This window comes from Phalacrocorax aristotelis, chromosome 9, assembly GCF_949628215.1.
Source record: "Phalacrocorax aristotelis chromosome 9, bGulAri2.1, whole genome shotgun sequence".
NCBI lineage: Eukaryota > Metazoa > Chordata > Aves > Suliformes > Phalacrocoracidae > Phalacrocorax > Phalacrocorax aristotelis.
In genome coordinates, this window is record NC_134284.1 from 30,697,105 (window position 1) to 30,719,211 (window position 22,107).

At 44.8% G+C, this 22,107-nt stretch overlaps 1 protein-coding gene across 2 annotated transcripts in view; it reads left to right on the forward strand.

The window, feature by feature from the left end:
• The first annotated feature begins 6,620 nt into the window (after positions 1–6,620).
• KCNH5 (potassium voltage-gated channel subfamily H member 5) overlaps positions 6,621–22,107 on the forward strand; it is a 172,490-nt gene continuing 157,003 nt past the window's right edge. The window contains exons 1-2 of one of the 2 annotated variants that reach the window (XM_075104145.1): positions 6,621–6,744; positions 20,061–20,184. In XM_075104145.1, coding sequence (XP_074960246.1) covers positions 6,672–6,744; positions 20,061–20,184 — 197 coding nt within the window. In that variant the 5' untranslated portion in view covers positions 6,621–6,671. Of the gene's footprint in view, positions 6,745–20,060; positions 20,185–22,107 lie in introns of those variants that run through there. The other variant, XM_075104144.1, reaches the window with a different exon arrangement.

Here is a 22,107-nt window from a genome sequence, read left to right on the forward strand (position 1 = left end):
ATTTATTGCTGGTTCAAGTAGTCCAAAGACCCTCACAAGCACTGCACCCTGGAGTCAAAGCACTTTTTTGTGTACTGTGAACTGGGCCCAGGAAGGACCTGTGAGGCTGTGCAGTCCTCGCCTCTGTTAAGGAGTTCCCCAGAGCATGCTTGCAAGGATTTTGGGGGGCTATAAAGACTTTAGGATTAGTCAGAAAGGCCAAGAGAAACAGAAGATACTTCTGTGAGGTGTTCTTAGCTGGACACTACCTTAAATGCAAAACACTTCTAAGATATAACCATGGATTGTTTCCTATTCTGAATCTTTTCTGTGATGATTCAGCTATTGGCAAATAAAACCCCAAGAGCAGGATTTTGAAACACAGGAATACTCTGTAATCCCATCGTCACATGATTGTTATTTCAGGCATTACCTGTTTGTGGGTAGATATATTTTCCCCTTAAAAAAAAAAAGGCAAGAGGAAAAGGGCATCAGTCTGTTTTTCTTAGCTTTCTGTAATTAATCCGGTGATTTATCTCTGTAAAGTCTGGCAATAAATTATTGGTTCCTATCACCTTATTTCTCAGGAAGAAACCCTGGAAGGGGAAGTTGCCACAGGCTCGTTAGAGCCCCCAGTGATTAACCTCAGTGCTGACATTTGCTGTCCTCATACTGCAATAATGTTTCCTCCCCTTATTCCACACACCCTTTTGACCTACTGGGCACCAACCATTTACACCACTGACTGCTGTGACTATGCCCTGTCTACCCTTGTCCCAAACCTCGCTTCTCGGGCATCTGTAAGCTGCCATCCTGTGGTACTGGTCTTACTGGGTTTTTAGGTTAACTCAGAGGACTCTTTCCTTGTCTCCTTTCCAAGTAGGAGTTGAGGTTCCAACCTTTTCTCTCCTGAAAGTCTCAAAGACATGAAAACTTTCACTCCTATCACTGTATATTTCTTTACCCATAAATGTGCTGCAGCATCTGTAATGGTTTCCTTGCAGCGTTAGAAATATGAGCTCTCTACTCTTGAAAAGTAAGCATTTCCCTTCTTTCCAGCGAGAAAGTCCACAGGAATCTTGGTTTGGACCTTGCAGCACCTGCGTGGTGCTGTGATAATGGACTTTGAAAGTTTTGATGCTGTTAAATTTGAGGTGTTATTTTAGGTCATTTCAGAGGCTTTAATGGCTCCCTGTGACTGCACAGCTGGCCTGATGGTAACTGAATCACAGGCTTTGCTGGTGAAGGAATATGAAAAACAATGTTAATAAAATGATAATATTTTAAAGGTTTTTTTCCTAAGTGTCAGATTCAGGCTTAAGAAAAGCCTGTGGAAAAGTAAAGGTGGGGTTTCTAAGTACTCTAAAGTGACACAATGACTATATGATGTTTGGGTTGCTTCTGCCCTTATGTCTATTCACTGCAGCAGAGTCTTCAGTTACATTCCCCACTATTTCCTATACGTGTGTGTGTATACACCTCCCCTGCCGGCTTCCAACTTTTGAGCAACTTTGGCCTTTAATACCTTTGGTGTGCTTGTTCAAGAAAATGAAATGTATGAAGTAATAAGGCAAGATCTAGAAAAAGTCTCATGTTAAAAGCAAACAAGACCTGGAATTATTAAATCTGTTACAGAGCTCTTCCATGGAGCTGTCCAAGTCCCTCGAACCTAGCGCCTCCCCATGCCTGTCCTTCCTATGTTTTTCATAAACTCAAGGGAAATGCACAGGCTGCGATGTGGAGAAATGCTTTGCTCTCACAACTGTAACTGAAGTCACTAGACGCTAAACACGCAACCTTCGACTGAAGTGGGACTTCTCTGCTATCTGATCCTGGATGTCTCAGGTTAGATGCTATGAATTACCAGATGATTTTGACCTTAATCTCACTGTGTCCCAGTTTTCTGTCTGATCCCTATATGACAAAGTAAAACGCAGAAGACCGTTCATTGATGCCTACAACGCACCAGCAGATTAGTGATGAGCACCATGAAGAAATTAAGCATGCCATGCTTCAGCAGAGGTTGGCTGGTGGCCCAGGAATGTGGCACAGGGCCATGCTGAATGAGAATTATAAAGGGGAAAGACTCAGCCATTCACTGAGCACCATCCTGAGTGCATCTTAGGTGCATGATACACAGGAAGCCTTAATTCTTCCTAATTCCTGTGTGCTCGACTCAGCTATCGAACCTTCTCGGAATGCAGCTCCCTCATGTAAGTCCTGCATCCCTTTGCTTTGGACTGCCAAAAGGGCTAAGGGACAGGAGATCCATAACCTCCAGGTCTAGTTGTCCAGACTTACTTGTGCAACACAACAAAGAATGAAGAATTCCCATCGGTGCCAACTCAGATACCAGCAAGTATTTTGGCTCTGAGGTTTCATCAATATTTTCCATCATTTTTTGTACCAAAAGCAATAACTTTCGTCCAGTTTTTATTGATTTCCTGTCAGTCACACCACTTTTTCAAATTTATAATGGGAGAGGAAGCAAAAGACAAAAAATAGGAAAGAAACTATGATTTATTCCCTCCCTCCACATATTTTTTTTCTCCTAAGTATTCTTTCTTGGTATTATCAGCTGTTACTATGAGCATAGGTATTTCCTCCTTTCTGAAGGCTACTGTCTGACCAGAATGAAGAAATACTGTCGCATGTGAAAGCAGATCTGGTGGCACCCTCTCAGTAATTTTCAAACTCAGGTTTCACCTGCATGGTGAAAGGGACGGTGGGCTCAGAGATGCTTGCTTCCTGCAGATTTCTGATGAGTCCCATGCACGCTTCTTTGGTAGTGTTTTGGAGCCATCAAAAGAGAATTGACCTTGTAGTCCTCCCTGCTGAGGAGAAGAAATCTGTAGTATGAGCTCACCTGTTGTCCCCCTCCAGTTTCTGACAACAGGTGTACTTTAACCATGGAGAAAGATTTATTAAGGACCTCGCCTCACAGATAGCAGAAAAGTCTTTTTTGTCACATTCTTCTGTGCAGATTCTCTGACATCCAAGGAGCAAACTCCCACCTGATTTTCCTGCAGTTAGCATGCTTCAAACATCTCCCTCTGGGATCTGTTTCCCACTTGAGCCCTTGTTTCAGCAACATTCCTGTGAGCCATGAGACACAAATCCACTGGAATGTAAACTTCACTAGTTTTGGAGTTCATAGACCGATTTGTACAAATGGTGTTGTTGATAACCAAAGCCTGTGGTCATCTTGATTATGATTTTTAGAATGGGAAGTCTTCTTCAGGCACCAAGCCTGACACTGTTCAAGAAGCACTTGGACAACGCCCTCAGAGACATGGTGTGAATTTTGGGGGTTGTCCTGCTCAGGGACAGGAGCTGGACATGATAATCCTTGTGGGTCACTTCCACCTCAGGACATTCTGTGATTCTATGATTCTTTGTGCACCTGGGTTAGAAAACAGGTCTAAGCCTTGCCAAGGGTATCCCATCACTCAGTTCTGCTCTCGATATTTTTAGACCTATGTGGGTGGGTCATATTGGGTGCCCAAGGTAGTGCCAGGGAACCTGACGCACCTTATTACATACAAACACTGAAAGCAAAGGCAATGTGAATTGTTTCAGCAGCTCGTATGTTTTAATGACTCAGGGCATCGGGCGGATCAGTGCCTGACCTGTTTATGCTGGCCTATGCCTCCCTCCTCTTCTAGGAGCCCCCTGAGACCCAGGTGATGATTATTCAAGTCATAAATTAATGGAAGATTTAAAGCTCTGTGCTGTGGATAAGAACCAATTCTGAAATGTTTCATAGTACCTGAAGTAAAATAGCCCTCTCCTGTAAGTTTAGATTCACAGGGCCAGCTCTTCACCAGAGGCAGCTGAACTTTGTAGCATGCGCTGTCTCCACTTGCGGTGGGAGTTGATGTTTGCCCACTGCTCGGTAGATAGGGGCTGTCGTGCCTTTTGTAGACATGTGAGTACAGAGGTAAATCACCCCGAGCAGGTGTTTCAAATTTCAGAAGAAAAGAAATAGTGAAGCAGAAGAGGAAGGAATTGTGATTACTTTTTTACCTTGGTATAGCAATGTGCTTATTTCATTTTAGCCTTTTTTTTTTTTTTTTTTCTTTCTTTAAGGAAAGGTAAGCTAGTTTCTTTGCTTAAAGAAATAAAGTTTGAAAGCTGGGAAGAAAGAGGGACTGGGAATCCTCTGATATTCCATCAGGAATGTCATTATATTTAGCTTAGACTTTTTTTTTTAAAAATGTTTTAGCAACTAACTAATTCCCTAAAATTCAAACTGTGTTGACTTACCTATTCTGCGCTTAAAAAATAAATGCATTCTGAACAACAGTGGATTTTCTGCCACATTTAAGAATAGCTGTTTGAGACTGGGGTATTTCTGACTTGGAAAGAAACTGCTTAGCTGCCTTTTTCCTACTTACACAGACCTCAAACCCTTCTGACAGCTTCCTGCGTGGTGGCTTGACACTGTTTCCAAGCACAATTTGAAGATCCCCACAAGAAGACAAGAGTCACTTTGCTGTTCCCAGTTTGCTTGCTTTATCAGACTCTTCTTTTCAAGCTTTCCTTTCAGCTCACCCAGCATTTCAGGGAAAAAAAGAGATGTTCTCTGGAGTTTTTTGCTACCTTGATGTAGAGGCAAGCATCCCACCACAAGTCCTGCCCTTTCTACCCCACCAGATATCTGTTTTAGGAACTTGTCCTGCTCCATATCCTATTGTTTAATTAGTGCCACAGGAAACAGAGCAGCAAAACTTAACAGTGAGACCTGAAGTTGAGGAGATAAAGCAGGAGGATGGAGTGACTCTTGGGCACAACTGCTGCACCACAATGGAGAAGTTTAGTAAAAAGGGTGAACAAGAAGGGATTTGATGCATTAATCAAAAGATGGCAGCGGGGGGGTGGGGGTGGGTGGGCGTGAGGGTGGCGTAAGTAGGCAAATCTAGGTTTCAAAACAAGGATGGGAAATGAGTAGAAGAATTCAAATTGGGTGGAATAGAAGGAATTGGGGAGCAGAGCTCCTGGCAACACTGCCCAGACAGATCAATCACACAGTATTTGTCCATGCACATATGTCTTTGTATGGCTACTGCTCACTTGAAAGAAATTAAGGTGTTGCCATCTACCTGCCAATTACCAGGAGCCAAATTTCCCTGCATCTGGGGCAGAGCTCAGCAGGAGCATCTTTTAAACCACACCACTCTAAGGAAAGCTCTGAAGAATTCAGAGCTGGGGCAGGGGGAACCAGTGAGTGTTTGACACATAGTGTCTAGTTCACCTCTCAGGCTCGTTTTATATCAGCATTCACAAGGTGATTGTAATGGAGCTGCTCCTGATCTGCATTTGTTTAAATGAAAGCAGAACCAGACCTTTTCCTGACACCCAGACTGAAAGAGCCGTCCCTGCAACTGCCCTGGTGTGGTAGAGATTTTAAACATGCGCTTAACTTTAAGCAGAGGAGTTCAGGTGAACATGGTGTGACTTGTTGGACCAAGACCCAAGCACAGGTAGGAGGAGGTGCTGAAAACAAGCTGGAAGAAAAAAATATTGATTTTTCCATAGTGGAATAATATCTGCTGGGAGAAGAACTGCTGCTTGTGCCAACTACGGCAGGAGCATGCAGCGCACCGCAGTGTGCTCTGCCCTGGACAAACAGCGATTTTCTTTCTCTTGTTTCCTTCTACGATCCTTTCTAGCCTGTAGCAGCGTGCAAAATTAGCGGAGGGAGAAGCAATAGGTGGAGAAATTCCTTCCAGGATTTCACTGCCCGTATCTTTAAAGGCACTGTCCGAGTAACGAAGAGGCTGGAGGGAGAAAGGCGACTGGGTCAAGAGCAGGGAAGAGCTTACCCAGAGATGGGCGTGTGGCGCCTCACTGCACTGACTCAGCTGAGCCTTTGGGGCTCCGGCACAGGAGCGACACGGTGGAGCGGGGTCCTGAATAAAGCGATAGAAAAGAGGGCTCCAGCCCCAAACCTGCCTCCTGTTGTCTCCCCGTGACAGCTGCTCTCACTGGGAGAGGGAGGAATCCTCAAAAAAAAAACCAAACCAAAAGGCCGATGGCTTCGTACAAGGCTGGCATTTTACATGTTACCTTGCACTCTACGGTTGTCATTTGTGGGCAAAATGCAGGCACCTTCCACTACCCCGCGCAGCATTTCGCCGGCTGTTTTCCCCAAAACCCACGGGAACGCTGCCTTAAAAAACCCCCAAACCCATCGTGCAGATGAAGACCCAGGGGTTGAGGGGTCTGTTCGGTTAGTTTCGCTCAGGGGGGACAGGGCAAAACTTCGAAGGGGTGTCCCGGAGAGCCCGACGCGGGGACAGCCGCGGCACGACGCTCGGCGGGGCGCGGCACCGGGCGCACCCCCGCGGGGCTCCGCGCCGCCCCCCCCCCCCCCCGGCGTCCCCCGGTGCCGTGTCCCCCCCTCTCCCCCCCCCCGCTCCCGGGGCGGCCCGGGCGGCGGCGGGGCGGGCGCGCAGGCGCGGGCGGGGTTGGGGGGAGGCGGGCGGCGGCGCTCGGCGGCGCCGTGCGCGGCGCGGCCCCATTCCGCGCTGCAGCCGCCGCGGGGGCGCCACTACCATGAGCGGCCGCGGCCGCCCCTGCGCGACTCACGGGCACCGGGCGCACCCGCCGCCGCCGGCCCCCCCACCCCGCCGCCGCCGCCGCCGCCGCTGCCGCCGCGCACCCCCGGCCCCCGAGCCCGGCGCTGCAGGATGCCGGGGGGCAAGAGAGGGCTGGTGGCACCGCAGAACACCTTCCTGGAGAACATCGTCCGGCGCTCGAGCGGTGAGAGATCCCCTCCACCCATCCATCCATCCATCCATCCGTCCATCCTTCCCTCTGCCTGTCTGTCTGTCCGTCCGTCGTCCGTCCGTCCGTCCCCGGGGCGCGGAGCCGCCGCGCCCGCTGCCCCGCTCGTGGGTCTGTGCCAAAGCGGCGCCTTCAAGGAACGGGGTCTGCCCGGGGTGCGGGGCTGCCGTGCCCCGCCGGAGCCTGCCCTCCGCGGCCCTTTCCCTGGCCCCCCTCACTTCCTACATCCTTACCGGTACCGTGAATTGTAGCTTTTTCTTTTCTTTCTTTTTTTTATTTTTTTGTGAGCAGCTTCTGAAAATAAGTAGTCATCATTTATATTTCTAATATCCTCTCCGCTCGTCGGATCATATTTTCCCCCGTTCTTCTTGTTCTTTAGTCCTTTAATAATTGGGCTTGCAAACATTTACGTTCAGGGTTTCAAAGTCTTTGCAATTCTGTGACACTTTAAAGTCTGTGGCAAAGGTACTGGGAAAGGGGATGAGGGAGTGACTGTGGTTTGGACGATGGCAATCCTCTGGTTGAGCAAATATATAAAGAACTGCCTGCAGTTGCTCATCTACAGCTCCTCTGTTAGGTGAATATTTACAGGACTCGTCCAGGACTGCACGGGCATAAAATTATTCCTTGGTGCTGGGGTTAATTTTACCCTTTCATCCAGTGGAAAGCACTGATTGAGAGTACTGTGTACAGCTGCATTAAAGTTAGAATGTGGTTGGCGACCACCGTCTCTCTTGGTGTATTAATGTAGATGCCACTTTGGGCAAGTCTTGTGCTAGTTACTTTCCTTTTATTACATAGTCTTTGCGCTGGCACATAACTACTGAAACATATGAGTGTTTGCACAAGTGAAGTCTGGTAAGAGACCTCGACTTTGCATCTGCTAAAAGATAGCTCCTTGGGTGGCCTGAGCTCAGGGCGACCCTGCCGTACGGAAGCGCCGCTGTGCCGGCGTGCATCTGGGGACGTGAATGGGAAAGGAGGGCAGAGCAGAGCATTGAGAAAAGTTGCCACATGTATTATTAATTGAGACGGTAATGTGGTGTGGAATCGGGCTGAAAAGTGTTCCCCTCCACCTTTCCATTGCTTGGTTCCGGATTTACCTCACATTCACGCTAACGTGGTCTGGTGTGCTGGCGTGAAGTTGATTTTGATGGCAGGTAGTGAATTAGTGATTCATTGACTTTCCCAGGAGCAGGAGTGAGACGAGGACCTAGGATTTGTTTTAAAATGTTTTGTGTTAAAATGCCAGCCTTGTATTAAGCCATCGATCCTTTTTGGGGGGCTTCCTCCCTTTCATGCTGACCTGTGTTCGGCAGCTGGCTCTGTGTCAAGCTTTGTAGCTGCACGATCACTAAGAGCTAGTTTCCCGCAATAGTGTATTTATTTACCAGAATATTAAATGCAAGCTTAATTAATAGGGGTTGATATAGCACTTTCCTTCTGACAATTTCAAAGCGCTGGGTGGAATTTAATTACACTTCACAGCTCCTTGTGGAAGAGGACACACAGAGGCATTCCCAACCTGTTCTTAGAACTGTGGCGTAAATGGGGGCTCGGGGCATCGCAGTTGTTTTCCCAAGGTCATGGTGGCAGCGCTGGGAGCAGGGTTTGGGATTGCCATGCTTTTGCATCGTGCTCTGATTAAATCACACGTCCTCCCTGGTGAAAGCTCAGTAAACCTTTGAGATTCCAAAACCTGGAAAAGCTCAGAAGGCTTTCGAATGTTATACTTTAAAAGCACGTATCCCTCTCCAGTTTTGAACCTGGTCTAATTTGCGAGCATAAATCATGCTGATTTGGTTATTCATTCTGCTTTTTCTCTCCCCCTGATGATGCCTGAGCATGATGCTACAGAGCCAAATCTGCCCCTTTGGACAGCAAAGCAACAAGCGTGTGGGGAATTTGTTTTTAACTCGTGTAAGTAGTCAGTGTTGTGCCATGAAACATGATTTAGTTCTTATTTTTGTCATCCAGGACATAACCTTATTTGTCCTTTATAAAAATAGTAAATTTCATTGGATTCAGCACTGTTTAATCTGAACTTAATGGTATCCAACAGAGCAAATCTGGTTCAAGTATCTCCTGCCAGTGCTCGGTAGAAGGCAAGGATTTGATCTGCTGACTGTGTGCTGGGTTCTGTTTTTGTACTTGGGTTCACCAGTTTCCAAGAGATTTTTCACTGACAAGGTGGGGAATGGGATGAAGGAAAGACTGATGATTTTTTCTTTTAGAATACATCTTCAGCATCTGCAAAAAAAGCCCTTCTCTAACCTTTCCTGGTTAGAGAACAATCTCTTTTGAGATTTCTCACACTTATGCAATCCCATTGCACTTCTTGACCATAAATCTTTTCTTAACAGCCAGGAGAAGGTTTGTAGATAGAGGTAATATCTTCTATTAGGCAACAGGTATGGCTGGAAAAATTAGACAGGTACTTGGGCAGATAGGCTCTTCTTCAGGTGAAATGGAAGCAATGGTTTCAGAATGAAATGTAGGTAGAGATAAATTACTCGGAGTCGCCAGAGATGGGTCTGAATCACAAAATTTATAGCCAAAATTGCAGTAATTCTAAAATGTGGAAAGTCAGAATTGACACAGTAGGAAGATGACACGCAGACTTAGTGTGGTGGCCAGCCTGGTGTTAAAAGCAATCATATATTCAGTTTTCAGCATTATTTACGCATTTTCTGTTTTTCCTTTTCACCCCAACTTTGGCTACATGTCAGGTTAAAATTGTGGGAAAAGCATTCATGGTGAATCATCTATGAGCAAAGCATCAAAGAGCCGTGCAGAAAGGAATGGGGTGGCTGTGGCTCTTCTGTCCCCTGCACGGAGGGGTGGGATTTCTGGGCTGCTGTGCTGGACGTTCCTCTGCTGGCCAGTGTGTTTGGGGAAGACGGAGCAAATGCCAAAGCGACGTGGGTTGTGTGTGTCCCATGGTGTCCCTCTGCCCAGGGAGCCTCTCTTTTGGAGGTGACTTTGCACGTTGGAGCTTGTGAAGTATTTTAGAGCAGCGGCATACTCTGCTTTTTGGACAGCATCAGGTTGCAGGTGGTTCCCAAAGCGTTTTGTGGTGGATGGCGCCCCTCAAGCCACTTTGTGGGCTCTTTGCCCACGCCGCAGCCGTGCTCCACTCGAGGAGAGACAAAGTCTGTGGGGAGAAGCGAGGTCTGTCATTAGACCAACTGCTCCAGTTGGTGAAGAGGGACAAGCCCTCAGGACGCACAGACCTATCTTCAGGGTGATCTTGGTGCACTCTCTGCCTTTTTTTTTTTTTTTTTTTTTTCTTTTAAAACACAGTGAAAATACATGGAGCAAAAGGTCTTATCTGAGGCTTACAAAGATTGATACAATCTTGCAACAGCCTTGACTGTGCCCTGGATTTTAAGAACACCAGGTGTTCTGCTGAGCTAGAAGAAGTGTTTTGTGAGAGCAGCGGGTTAAATCACGTTAAGGTGACTGCCTGTTACTGCCATTAGTATTTCGGCTTTTAATAAAGGCCTTCCTTAGGGCAATGTTCCCTCCGAAGACGATCGCAGCAATCTGTGCCCATTATTACTAATATTATTGGTTGCTCCTTCGGTGCATTCAGAGCTCCTGCTGATACGGACCTCGTCTCAGCATCGCGGAGGCGCAATGGGCACAGACTTGGCAAGTCTCTAGACCAGGGCTGGGCTTCATGGACCTGGCCGGTGTGCGGAGCGATCTGGCGAGTTGAGCCACATGCACAGGGGCAGAGAAATCTGTCTGCCTTGCCTGTCCATCCTCACCCTTCACAGCAGTGAAAAGCATTAAGCTTTCATTAATGGCATAATTTGCTTTTACGGTAGAGGATGAGCTTGGGAAAAGGTTAACTCTGGGACTTTGTGGCAATATGCAATGAAGAGTGCTAATGGTCTGGAAGAGGGACTTAGTTTAGTGAAGACTATACATAGTCTTATCTGTATGATAAGAGTCGTTACTGGTTATCGTTTCTGTTGCAGTAACTCTTGGGAACTTCCTCGGGACAATGGGTCTTTCAGGTCTTTCACAAATATATTTTGACACTTGGGCTGAAATCTTGGCTCCATAAGGCTTATGTGGGAGTTTTACCATGAGCTTTAATGAAGCTAACATTTACTTCCCGGTCTTTTTCAGCTTTGTGCCACGTTCCTACAAAGCACTTCTTCCAGACAGAGCTTTATGCCCTGCTGGGTCTCTGTGACTTCGGGTGAAACAATCAGCCCTGTTACAGGTGTCTGTGTTGTCAAGGCAGGGTACCCAGGAAGGGGGAGGGAAATGAGTGGCACATCTGTAGCGCTAAGACACGTTTTTCGTTTTTATTATGCTGGTATTATAGATAAAATAAGTGTCCATTGTCTCTCCTGTCCTCCTGACTATCCCATGTAGTGTACCTGATGTCTTACAGGCAGGGTAGCAAAACGTTGTTCCCATGGGACATGAGGCACGTAGGCTTCTCTCCCCTAAACTAAACAAGTTGCATTTTCACCTGATCCAAATTAAGTCACATCCTGCAGAAAGTAAGTTCTTTAAAGCAAGTTACTTCAGGTTTACAGGATGTCTGTCACTGGAGAGCCTCCGAAAAACGTGGATCTCAGCAGTTCCCTAAATCTCTACGTAAAGACACTATAGACTCTGGGGGTGAAAGTTTCCGTCCTCCAGCTCAGTTGACTGTGGAGAAATTACTGAAGGGACAACCAAGGAGATTATGTCATTAAGGCCTTCTTGGCAGTCAAAGGCACAGGGTTCCTTTTGCAGTTTCTATGGCTGCAGGGGGCCTACTGGCATGTAATTCAATGCCAAGTGGGTTTTTACACTAAGAAGCATTACTAGATGGCATTTGTGAGGAGTTTTTAATTGCAAGCACCCTGCCTTCCTTACTTTTCAAGTTGGTTGGCTGAACGCAGAAAGATGAAGCATATCTGACTGCTGCTGAAATCGGGGGAGTTTTACATAGTCTAAAATTTTTTATGTGTTTTTGTTTTAAAAACAACTGGTTATGCAGCTCTGTGCTATTGTATTTAGAAACCCAAATAATGCCGTATCGTTGGCTAAAGGAATAGCTGGATTTCCTTGAGGTTTGATCAGCTGCTTTGTAAATTATGGGTCTTTGCTTTCTAATATTTCTTTCTGTATGTATTGCTGGCGGTGGGAGAGGAGACGTTCTCTTCTGGGGGATGCTTGAGCGCTGCTGGGCGCTTGCCACAAGAGGTCACTGCAAGAGTTGTTGCATTCCCAGGTTAATGTTTAAATCTGAGAGAGAAGAGGAAAATGAAATTATTGATTTTTTTTTTTTTTTTCCTTTAGAGTAAACATCCTTTTTATATTTTTATTTAATTGCTGTTGGAAGGAGTATCCAGCCAAAGAATAATGTCAGGAAGTTAAGCGAGCTGTGGAAATACATTTAATTAGCCTGTTTAACAGGGTACTGTTCGGTCATTAATTGGGATTTTAAGTTATTCTTCTGGAAAGCTAAAGGAATAGTATTTTCTGGTTTGATAAAATTAAGTAATAGAAGAAGATTTTGGAGTTAGCACTCTAATGACCTGTTTTTCAGAAAAAAGTCTGGTATATTTTTAATCAGCACACTCAGTGACTGGCTGTTTTAAATACCAAGCCCTGTGTAACGCAGCTAGCCAGGGCCCGATCCTGCACCCACACGTGGCAGCCGGAGGGAGTCTGACTGCTGGCTTGTGAATAGCCCTTTAGGAGCCTGGCCTGGAGCAGCACCTCGGTACTGGGCTGGGATCCGTCCTGCTGGTAGTGTCGCTTCAGCCACTTGCACAAAGAGGGGAGCACGGGAGAGGCAGACGATTCTCTGCCGAAACAGGGTTTTTGAGACAGCCAGGCTCTGTGAATCTGCAGCCAGGACTAGCTTTGGGCTGAGTGTTTGTAAGAGGAGCCTCCATGTCCGAACAACTACTGTTACCACAGTTTTCTCATCTGGGAACGTGAATCAAGCACTTCTATTTGTATAAAGCTAGAAATCTGATTTTTGGTTGCTCCCCGAGGGTGCCTGTGTGCCTTTAGAGAGAGCTAAAGTGTGCTCCAGTTTAAATTTAGTTGCACTACATCTATGTTGTGCTCTGCATAATTTTAATAGAGAATATATTCACTGGTGGCATTTAAAAGGTAGCCGGGATAGGTAGGAATTAGTTTAACTCCAGGATAAATGAATGTGTGGGAAGAACCTGCGATCAGAATTGTATGAAATGCCATTTCATGAGCAACTCTTAGGGACGCTCTCTTGTCCCTGTTGGCTCAAAAGTCTTTCTGGAGTCAATGAAGTTGTGCCACAATGAAGGCAGGGGACCATGCTGTTTGTGGGCTTTCATGTTCAGAATGATTAAAGTTAATTTTGTAAGTTTTCAGGAGGTAAATTCCAGGTAGACTCTAATCTTTTTTTCTTGAGCTTGCTTGCTAAATTGCTGAAAGCTGCTGTGTTCCCAGCTAAGGGACTGCGTGTGGATTTAATATTTCAGCCAATGCTGGATTATTTATCTTTTATTTGAGGTGCACTTATTTGGGGCAGGAAATAGATCATTTTAGCATAGTCAGTATGGTGGCATCTTGCTCTGGGTTTAGTCCTCTTTGCATTTTTGTAATATGAGTATTAACTAAAACCAACAGTGGTACAGGAAGGTGATGTAAAGAGTTAGTCCTTGGAGAGATGTTTTTTTTTTTTTCAGGCAAGGAACGCTTAATGTGCTGGATAAATTGGATGACACTGATGTTTTGCATGCTTTAAAGACACCGGGGAAATAAAAGCTTTGTTAGAAAACAGCAATGTGGTTTTATAGTAAGGAGTACAAAGTGGTGGTGGGGGTTGCTGCTCCAAGCACAGCCGTTTGTCTGCAGCCCACCCCAGAGCTGGAGGGATGTTGGTGCCCGCTGAGGCTGATTTCAGAGGCCAGTGCCCTCCAAAAGGGTTTAGGATTTTCTGTTGTATTCTGCGGGGATGCAGTACACCTTGAGCGTGTAGTTGGAATCACTGTAAGCACCACCGGTAGAAATATGTATTATCAGGGCCAAGACTTGCTCAGGTGAGCTAAAAGAAAATAAAAACTGAAAACATTTTTTAGGACCCCCCTTCTCAACACACACAGGCAGCGGAGCCCCATGAGTTTTCTAAGATGGTCTAAACAAGACTGCAGCAATATGCTGACCCTGTGTAGTTTTAAGGAGAGTCAGCTGACAGCAGTTTAAGTGGGTTGGCGCTTTTATAAGAGACCATTAGCAAAAAAGGCAAATTCCAGACGTTTCACAGACCCCGTTGGGTCTGGGCTGCGCTTGCTCTGCAGTGGAAGGGCAGTAATTCTGAAGGACAGCTCTGTGTAAAGTTGCTTGAGTTAGGAGTTTGTTCCTAGATGGAATAGATGCTTCTTGTTATAATAATTATTACTTGTGTTCTGCTACTCCTTCATTTTTTAAAAATATCTTTTCAACTGTGACTTTTCTAAAAAGATTAGTTGCCTGTTTTGTTGGGATGAGGCGGAATTCTGAAATGGTGATTTAAACAATTTTGGTTACAAGTGGTACCCGAGCGTTCTTGAGAAAAGATGATTAGAGACAGCGTTTCTCACTTGGCTAAGCATATCTCCTGGAATGATTTAGCTGTTCTTGCTCTCCTGTGATTATATAACATGAATTTTACACTGCTTTGGGCATTTTGTTGGTTAAAAAAACTTGCTTGCACACTGTGGTCTTTTTCTTTTTTTTTTTTTTTAATAAAACAAGGATCAGTGCCGTGTTGAGTATTAGCTACTGCAGGATAGAGTAAGATTAAAGGCTTGCTGCTCTACAGCATAGGCTGCCTTTATACAAAAGATCCTTTTTCCAAAACAGAAGCACAGCAACAGCAAATACAATGCCTTTAACAATTGTTTTCCTCAATTGTTTTCCAATTTTCAAATTTTGCTAACTGTATGCCTCTAATACCCCAACTCATTGCCATCAGTATTAAACCTTGTAAATAAGAATGTTATATTAGCTAATAAAAAGCCTGCTGGCTTCCTAAGAGGAGTCTAGCAGCTCCGAGACAGGCGAGTCTGCTGGCTGAGCCCTGCTTCCCTGCTGTCGTGTAGACAGATGCTGTTCAGGTGTGTCTAGTCAAAGAACTTACACAACCTACGGATTTGTGGTTTGGGCTCTCTGCAATATATCAGAAAGGGGGATGGGTGGAGAAAATGATTGGTGGAGGCAATGACATCAAGACAAGCTTAGAAATAATAAAAAAGTGACCTTTATCTCTAAGGAAATGTGAAGTGGAAATGCATTTTCAGTGCACTGGAGAAATCCAAGCAAGGATGAATGCATTACCAGACGTGTCAGGCTAATCATTGTGCAAGTTTTGAAGTTAGCTTCAGAGTGTGAGATATCACGACATGGTAATCTGGATCATAGCCGCATGGAGTTTCATATACTGGATCAGACCATTTGTCTGTCAGATTTACTGTCCTGCTTTCAGCAATGCCCAATGTCTAGCAGATTAATTCCCAGCCTCCGTAGTAAAATATTTGTGAGATTGGGTACATGGAGAGAGAAGACTTTCCTTTCTGGGCCACACCACAGATATTGCACAAATTTTAGTTACCAATGCTTTACTGCAGAATGCGAGCTCTATTTATGCATTGCCATCTGTAACTTTGGCTGTCCTTGGCAATCCCTGTCGTGATACTATTCTTTCAGTGAAGTCGTGGTATACCTAAAACCTGATTAAATTTGGGTGTTCTCATGTAGGCATAGCATCTGAATTCGGTGTTGTCCAGGTATTAGTAGCTAAACTCTGTTAAGAAATACTTATCCTTGAAAATACCTCCAATATAATATATTCTTTTAAAAAAACTAGCTTGTGTATTGAATCCAGCAGAAAGACAGCTGTGGAGATCCCAGTGCTGGTGTCCTTACTATGCTCATCACCCTGCAATTTGCAGACCTTTGTTGGCTCCTTTATTTTTCTTCTGAGGAAGGTGCAAAACAGAAGTCTTATCTCTTGAAGACTAAAGCAGGCAAGGAGGGTTTGCCTCTCCCATGAAGGGGGTCTGAACCTGGGCCTGTCTTGCAGAAAGCGTCTGCCCTGGGGCGGGCAGTGCTTGGTGGGTGGCACTGCAGGGCTCGTGCCCATGCTTTAAAAAAGACTGATTCTGTAAAAGTCCTTTGGCTCATTCCAAAAAAGATCTTTGGTATGAACCAATGAGTGTGGAGTGTGGGCCATCAGGGGGTGGGGAGGACCAGGAGTGAGCCTGGGATTTGATGATGGAGGTGTGCCCAGTGCTTGCCGGCAGCAGCACCGGTGGGGCATGTCCCTGGGCTGCCATCGGGTGAAGAGGTGCAGTCTGGGTGTGCTTCCTCCCTGTTGCATGCAATGAGTATGGATGTATCTGAGGAAGGAGCAACTCAGTTGGCAGCCTGTAGGCAGGTCTGTAGCACACTTGTCTTGTGCTGTACCTGATCTGCTTGAATGAAGACTTGGCTGGTGCTAAGAGGCTGCTATGGGACTTCACCACAGTCACCGCAGGTCGGCACAGGGAGACATCAAGGTGCCCTTCGCTGAGGGTCCTTGCTTTGGAGCTGCTGGCAAAAGAGGCCAGGAGGAACGTGCAGGCAATTGTGTTTGGAAGGGAACAGACTTGTCTTTGGTGTTAGGCTGCCCTATGGCAACTGGAGATGGAGAGAAAATGAGGTTTTTCCAACCCTTGTCTCTTACGCCAGGTTCAAGCAGCCAGCTGGAAATTGAGCAGAGTGGAATTTGCCATAATCAGACTGACAGAAATCTTAACCCAAGACACAACTGGGATTGACCTTTCTTAGCGAGGAAACCATGTAACTGAGTTGTAGACATATGGAAGGCAGGTGTGCAGATGGATTTAGTCCTGGACTGGCTGTTGGGACCCAACCTCAGGGAGGTAACTGGAGAAATGGACTTTTATGAGTGGTTAGTGGTGGTGATGTGATATTAAGCAGCTGCTTCTCCAACCACACAGAACTCCTAGAAACCCTAAGGTTGTATCCTCTACTAAGGAGTCTGTTGTTGACCAAGGTTAGGTTCCAAAACTGAGACATGTTAAGAATACACAAAGAGTCACAGCAGGGGACTCGAAGCAAAAACTCCTCCATGTTCCTTTGGACTCTGCAATTTTAAGAAATGATGGCCAGAAAAGCGTCCTGTCATCCAGCATGCAGTTTGGATGTTTACAGCTGGGTACGGACTGGCTAATGTAAAGTTAAATCTGCCTGGAGTTTTGATCTGGAGAAATTTTAGAAATAGGGGAGACTTAATATGTGTCTTGGTTGGAGAAAATAACATGACTTCTGATAAAATGTAGGGTAGGAATGGAGTCCTGTGGGTGCTGAGGCTTGGGTACACAATAAAACCCAAGGGTCAGACGCTGACCTGTTCTTCCTTAAATTTTAGCAAGCTGCTCACTGAGCAGCGGCGTGAATGAAACATGGATTCCTATGGCTTTGTGCCCACAGTTAGATTCATTCGTCTCTAACAAGATGTAAATGTTGATTCAAGATTTTTTTGTCATCTGGAATAGGACACACACATATATATTCGTGCGCTGAGCATGGATGAATAGGCCTTATTTGCTTAGGAGACAAGGGTAAAAAAGTCAATTAAGTACACGAAAATTAATGGGGACAAAAGAAAACATATTCTAATATCTGGTCAAGGTTCTAGTACATATACTATATATCTGATCTAACCTTACAAATACTAGTATCTACCAAGAAACTAATAGTGTCTAATTTTTTTCTGATTTAATGGGATTTTTTTAAAAAAAAAACTTTCAATAGTTTGGCTTTATGTTTTGTTCCCTCCCAAGTTTCTGGTGGATTTTATCAGTTTAGTGAATGCTTTATCAAGTATTTTGAGACACTCAGGTGTAAAGATGTATAAAACCCATAGAAGACAACCATTAAATGTTGTATGTTGCCTGCTGTCTGCAACACACATCTTCTGCTGTGTACTGTCCTGAAAAAGTTACACGGTGGGAATGCACAAGCAAGATTATATCTGTTGAATGGGCAGGCTTCCAAGCAGGGTTATCTGCTTTTGGACTGTGGTCCTCTGGGGAGCACCCAGATGAGCACCGAGACGAGTGAGTTTAGTATTGCAGTCTCTCATCACCCAGGTTGTGCCCATTGTATCTAGACATGTGAGCAAAACTTGGGTGAAAGATAATCCTGCAAAGGAATCTCTTTCCAAATCTAACCAGAAGACTTGTGATATCGGTTGTTTCCCTCTGGGATGGGAAATTAATAATTGTTTACACTCCCGTCCTCTCCAGCTGCTGGGGAGGGTGTTGGTAGGGTGGCCGCCACGTGAGGAGCCCAGAGGATTTAGGGGGTTGGTGGTGTCTCCCCTTCTCCAAATTGGAGAAGATGCAAAGAGTTGGGGGGACATCACTACAAACGGATGAGCTCCAGCGGACCCTTTGGTTTCCAGGAGGTTAGGATGTCCCCTGTGTTAGTATCTGCGCTGTGCTGAGGAAAGCTGGGCTGAGTCCCTGGTGCAGAAAGGGCTGCGAAAAGCCAGGGAGATTTTATGTAATGCTCAGGCTTTACTGCGTGTCTCTCGCTGCCTGTAGCGAGGGCATCTCCCTTCATGTAGGAGAGCAAATTTTTAAAGTTGGCATTTAGGCTTAAGAATATTTGTGATGGATTCAAATAAATTCTCCCGGCTTAAAAGTGTTAGATTTCACAAAATCTAAACTTCTATTTCTCACATTGGTTGGCTTTTAAATAGTTTTAATCTGCTTTTCTATAGAAGCAAATCCAATAATCTCCAGATTATTTTTATCCAAATTCATGTTTATGAAGAAAAAAGAAATACCGTTTTTCCCGTATGTTTTCCTTGCTCAACAGAATAATGTTTGCATAATGTACAATCCAGTCACAGTCATAAATACCCTGAGAGAACATGTATAGCTCATGCAAACCCAGTGCCACTTTTATGTGAAAACGAATGTATGCACCTCAGTATATGTCTGTAAGTAATCGGCATAACCATTCTTTGGTTATTATGAGGAAAATTTGTAAAAATCTCCTTAATTTTTTTTCCCACAAGAACTGCTGAAAGGGACATTTCCTATAATTTCCATACAGCAGTGATTGTTAGTAGCTATGTTTTAATACCTTTTTAGCATCAGTGAATGGGACCATTTAGTTCCATAGCTGCAGTCAAAATGAAATTGAAAACTAATGGTAAAAGTAAAGAAAGTAAAGAAAGACAAAAGTAAAGAAAGCTCCAAAGACTACAATTTGAGAACTTCTACTAAATGAGAATATTACTTCTGAAACAAAATTAGGAATGCTTACAATGTTGATGAACATAAAATCCACAACATTGTGTAGTTCCTTCTTTGGAAACACCTTGCTAAAAGCAGGGATGGAAGAATCTTTCCAAACTAACGAATAAAGCTATTTTAGGACCAACTCATAATGTGCTGGTGCCAGGCTGTGCGTATGAACTGTAGGCACTGAGGGGAAAGGACAGATGACTGAAGCGATGCTTAAACCTGAGTTCAGCCTCCTGGAAGCAATCCCTGCCCATATTTTGTATCGGCAGCAATGGATGCGTGTTGCCAGGATGAGCCAAACCCACCTACTTGCATTTTTAATAGACTGCCACTGAAATTCAATACCTGTTTTGTGTTATTTCAATGTGCAAGTCCCTTTGGCACTCATCAGTTCCCCGATCATGCTGAAATTCCATGCGGGTCCCTTAACGTCTGCACTCCCAGGTGTGATGTGGTTTGTGGATTACCAGGAGATGTGGTGGGCCCATCTCAACCCTCCGCAGCAGCTCCTGGCTCTCTCTGTCCATCATCCCGGGGATGCTGCCGTGTCCTGCAAAACAGACTGGGACCTGCCAGGAGGAAAAATTAACTTGTCTTAAGCAAGGGAGTTGTCATCAGCGTTGGGCACACACACAGCTCAACGTTTAAAACTTGGTTTGCAAGTTAATTTAAGGCTGATTTCAAGATACACATAAAATGAAAATCAAACATGAGACCTTGCCCAAATGTTGTGAATAAATGAATCCTTTCTAAATTGTTAAAGCATTGGTGCTTATGTCAAGAAGCTACAAGAAGTTACATTACTAGGAGTTATCCTGTTTCATCACGATTTCTTTTCTGATGCCTGTTTTGATTTCAGTTCCCTCTGAAATGTCACGATAGAAGTTACATGATGAATAACCTCGCATCTGCTGTGTGACACACAGAGGATTTAAATGTACTTTGCGACTGATAACACCCCTTCCTCTCTTTTTCTCTTTTCAGAATCCAGTTTTCTGTTGGGAAATGCCCAGATTGTGGACTGGCCTGTAGTTTATAGTAATGACGGTTTTTGTAAACTCTCTGGATATCATCGAGCTGACGTCATGCAGAAAAGTAGCACTTGCAGGTATGCCGACTGTTCACTGCCACTTGATGCACTTTTAAGATTATAATCTGCTGGGAAGAACAATGAGGTTTTGAAAAGAGGATTGATGTAAGAAAAGTATTGTTTTGCAGAAATTAAAGTTTTGAAACAGGCTTTAAATTAATGAAACCAGAACATTATCCAGAATTATCCAGAACATGGTAAAGCACGTTGAAATTTATCCTGGCTAATATAAGTATAAATGTGCTCTAGCTAATGATCCAATAAAGGAAGCGGGGCTTTAGGTAATATATTTCAAGACTTTTTTTACTAGATTTTTATTAATTCTCCTGTTATCATGCCAGGAGGCGCTGGGCTATTCTGTATGCTGTGTTGATCCCTGCTATTACACACACACAAAGAGCACAGTAATGTGCAAACTGCATCTTTATTCCCAAGAGAGTGATTAAGCTGATGATATATTTACTCTAAGCACTGCAGCTTTATGGCTTTTTCCTTTTGTTCGTGGTCTTTTAGGAATGGGCAGCTGTGATTTATGGTTAGACATGCATCTGTGCCTTGTCTGCTGCATCCTTTACAAGGAGGTGCTTTGGGGAAAGAGTAAATCCCTAATGCGTGTGCGTGCACGTGAGCAAAGTAAACGAGGGACAGAGACAATAAGGAATGGCTGAGATAGAAGTTTGTGTAGGTTTTCCCTTTGTGTTCAGGGAGTGACCGGCTCTGGGAGGGCACTGGGCACTGGGAGGAGGGGGCTGCACACCTACAGTGGTGACTTCTGGAAGACAGGTGCTGCCAGATACTGATCATTGGCTGATGCTTCGGCTGGCAGGAGCAGGGTGGGCAGTGAGCCTCTCCTTGGATGTCAGTAATCGCTGACTCCAAAAAGCAACACATGCTGATGTGTGGTTGTTGCTCTCATCTGCCAGTAAGGGGAGGAAGCCTTGGGCATCCAGGGTTGCGCTGTGCAGCCAGGTGTCCTCTAATGGGCAATGGAGAAGAGATGGGCGTGTGCTGCTGAAATGAAATATTCATTCACACAGTAGCAACAGAATTGATACATGCAGCGGGGCTGAAAGAAGCAGCCTTATCACAGCCATCCCGGATATACGTACATGCTTTCGCCTTTGCTGTCTGCTATCCTGTATATTGAACTGTATAAGTTTGCTGTGAGCCAGCACTTTTATAAGTCTGTGCATGTTAAAATAATTACAAATATAGGATGGGATTGTAGGAAAATGTTGAGGGAGTGAAGGTTTAGCAATACCTCTCTGATGATGATTCCCCCGTGCCTTAAATACTGAGGGGGCCAGAAGGTTTATTCTATCTGAGTGCTTTTTTCGAATGTGATGGGCTCTAGTTACCATTTGTAAGGATCCTGTTTTGACCATGGTCAAGTAGATCATCCAGGTGAATCATACAGATGTACATTCAAGGACGAATTATTGTGGAAAAATGGAATTGGTAAAATTTATTTATTTTTTCTTTAATCTTCTTTCTATACATCCATCTCTGGGTTTTGGAGAGGCCTCTCTACACTCAAAGCATGGCTGGTACTTCTTTTGCCTCTGGGTCTTAGCTGGTGGAGTTATATATGCAGTGCAATGTTTCATGCTTCTTAGGAGACATCCCATTCTTTGCAGATTAAAGGAGAGCTGGAGAGGTATTCAGCATGGTCTGACATGCAACGCGTAGCCTTCCAGAGCAATGTCTTTGGAGCTGCTCTCTAATAAAGAGCTGTGTGGCTGTATGGAATGGAAAATAGTCTTGAAGGCCAATGGTGCCTGCTTGGGCTTACTCAGTAGAATGTCATTGGAGGTTTGTTGATATCTGGGGCTGTTATATTATTTTCTGAGTCAGGCTCTCAGTCCAGATTTACTATGTTAGTGCCCAGATTAAGTTACGTTATATATAAAAATTGCTTTATAGATAATGTTTACTTTACTG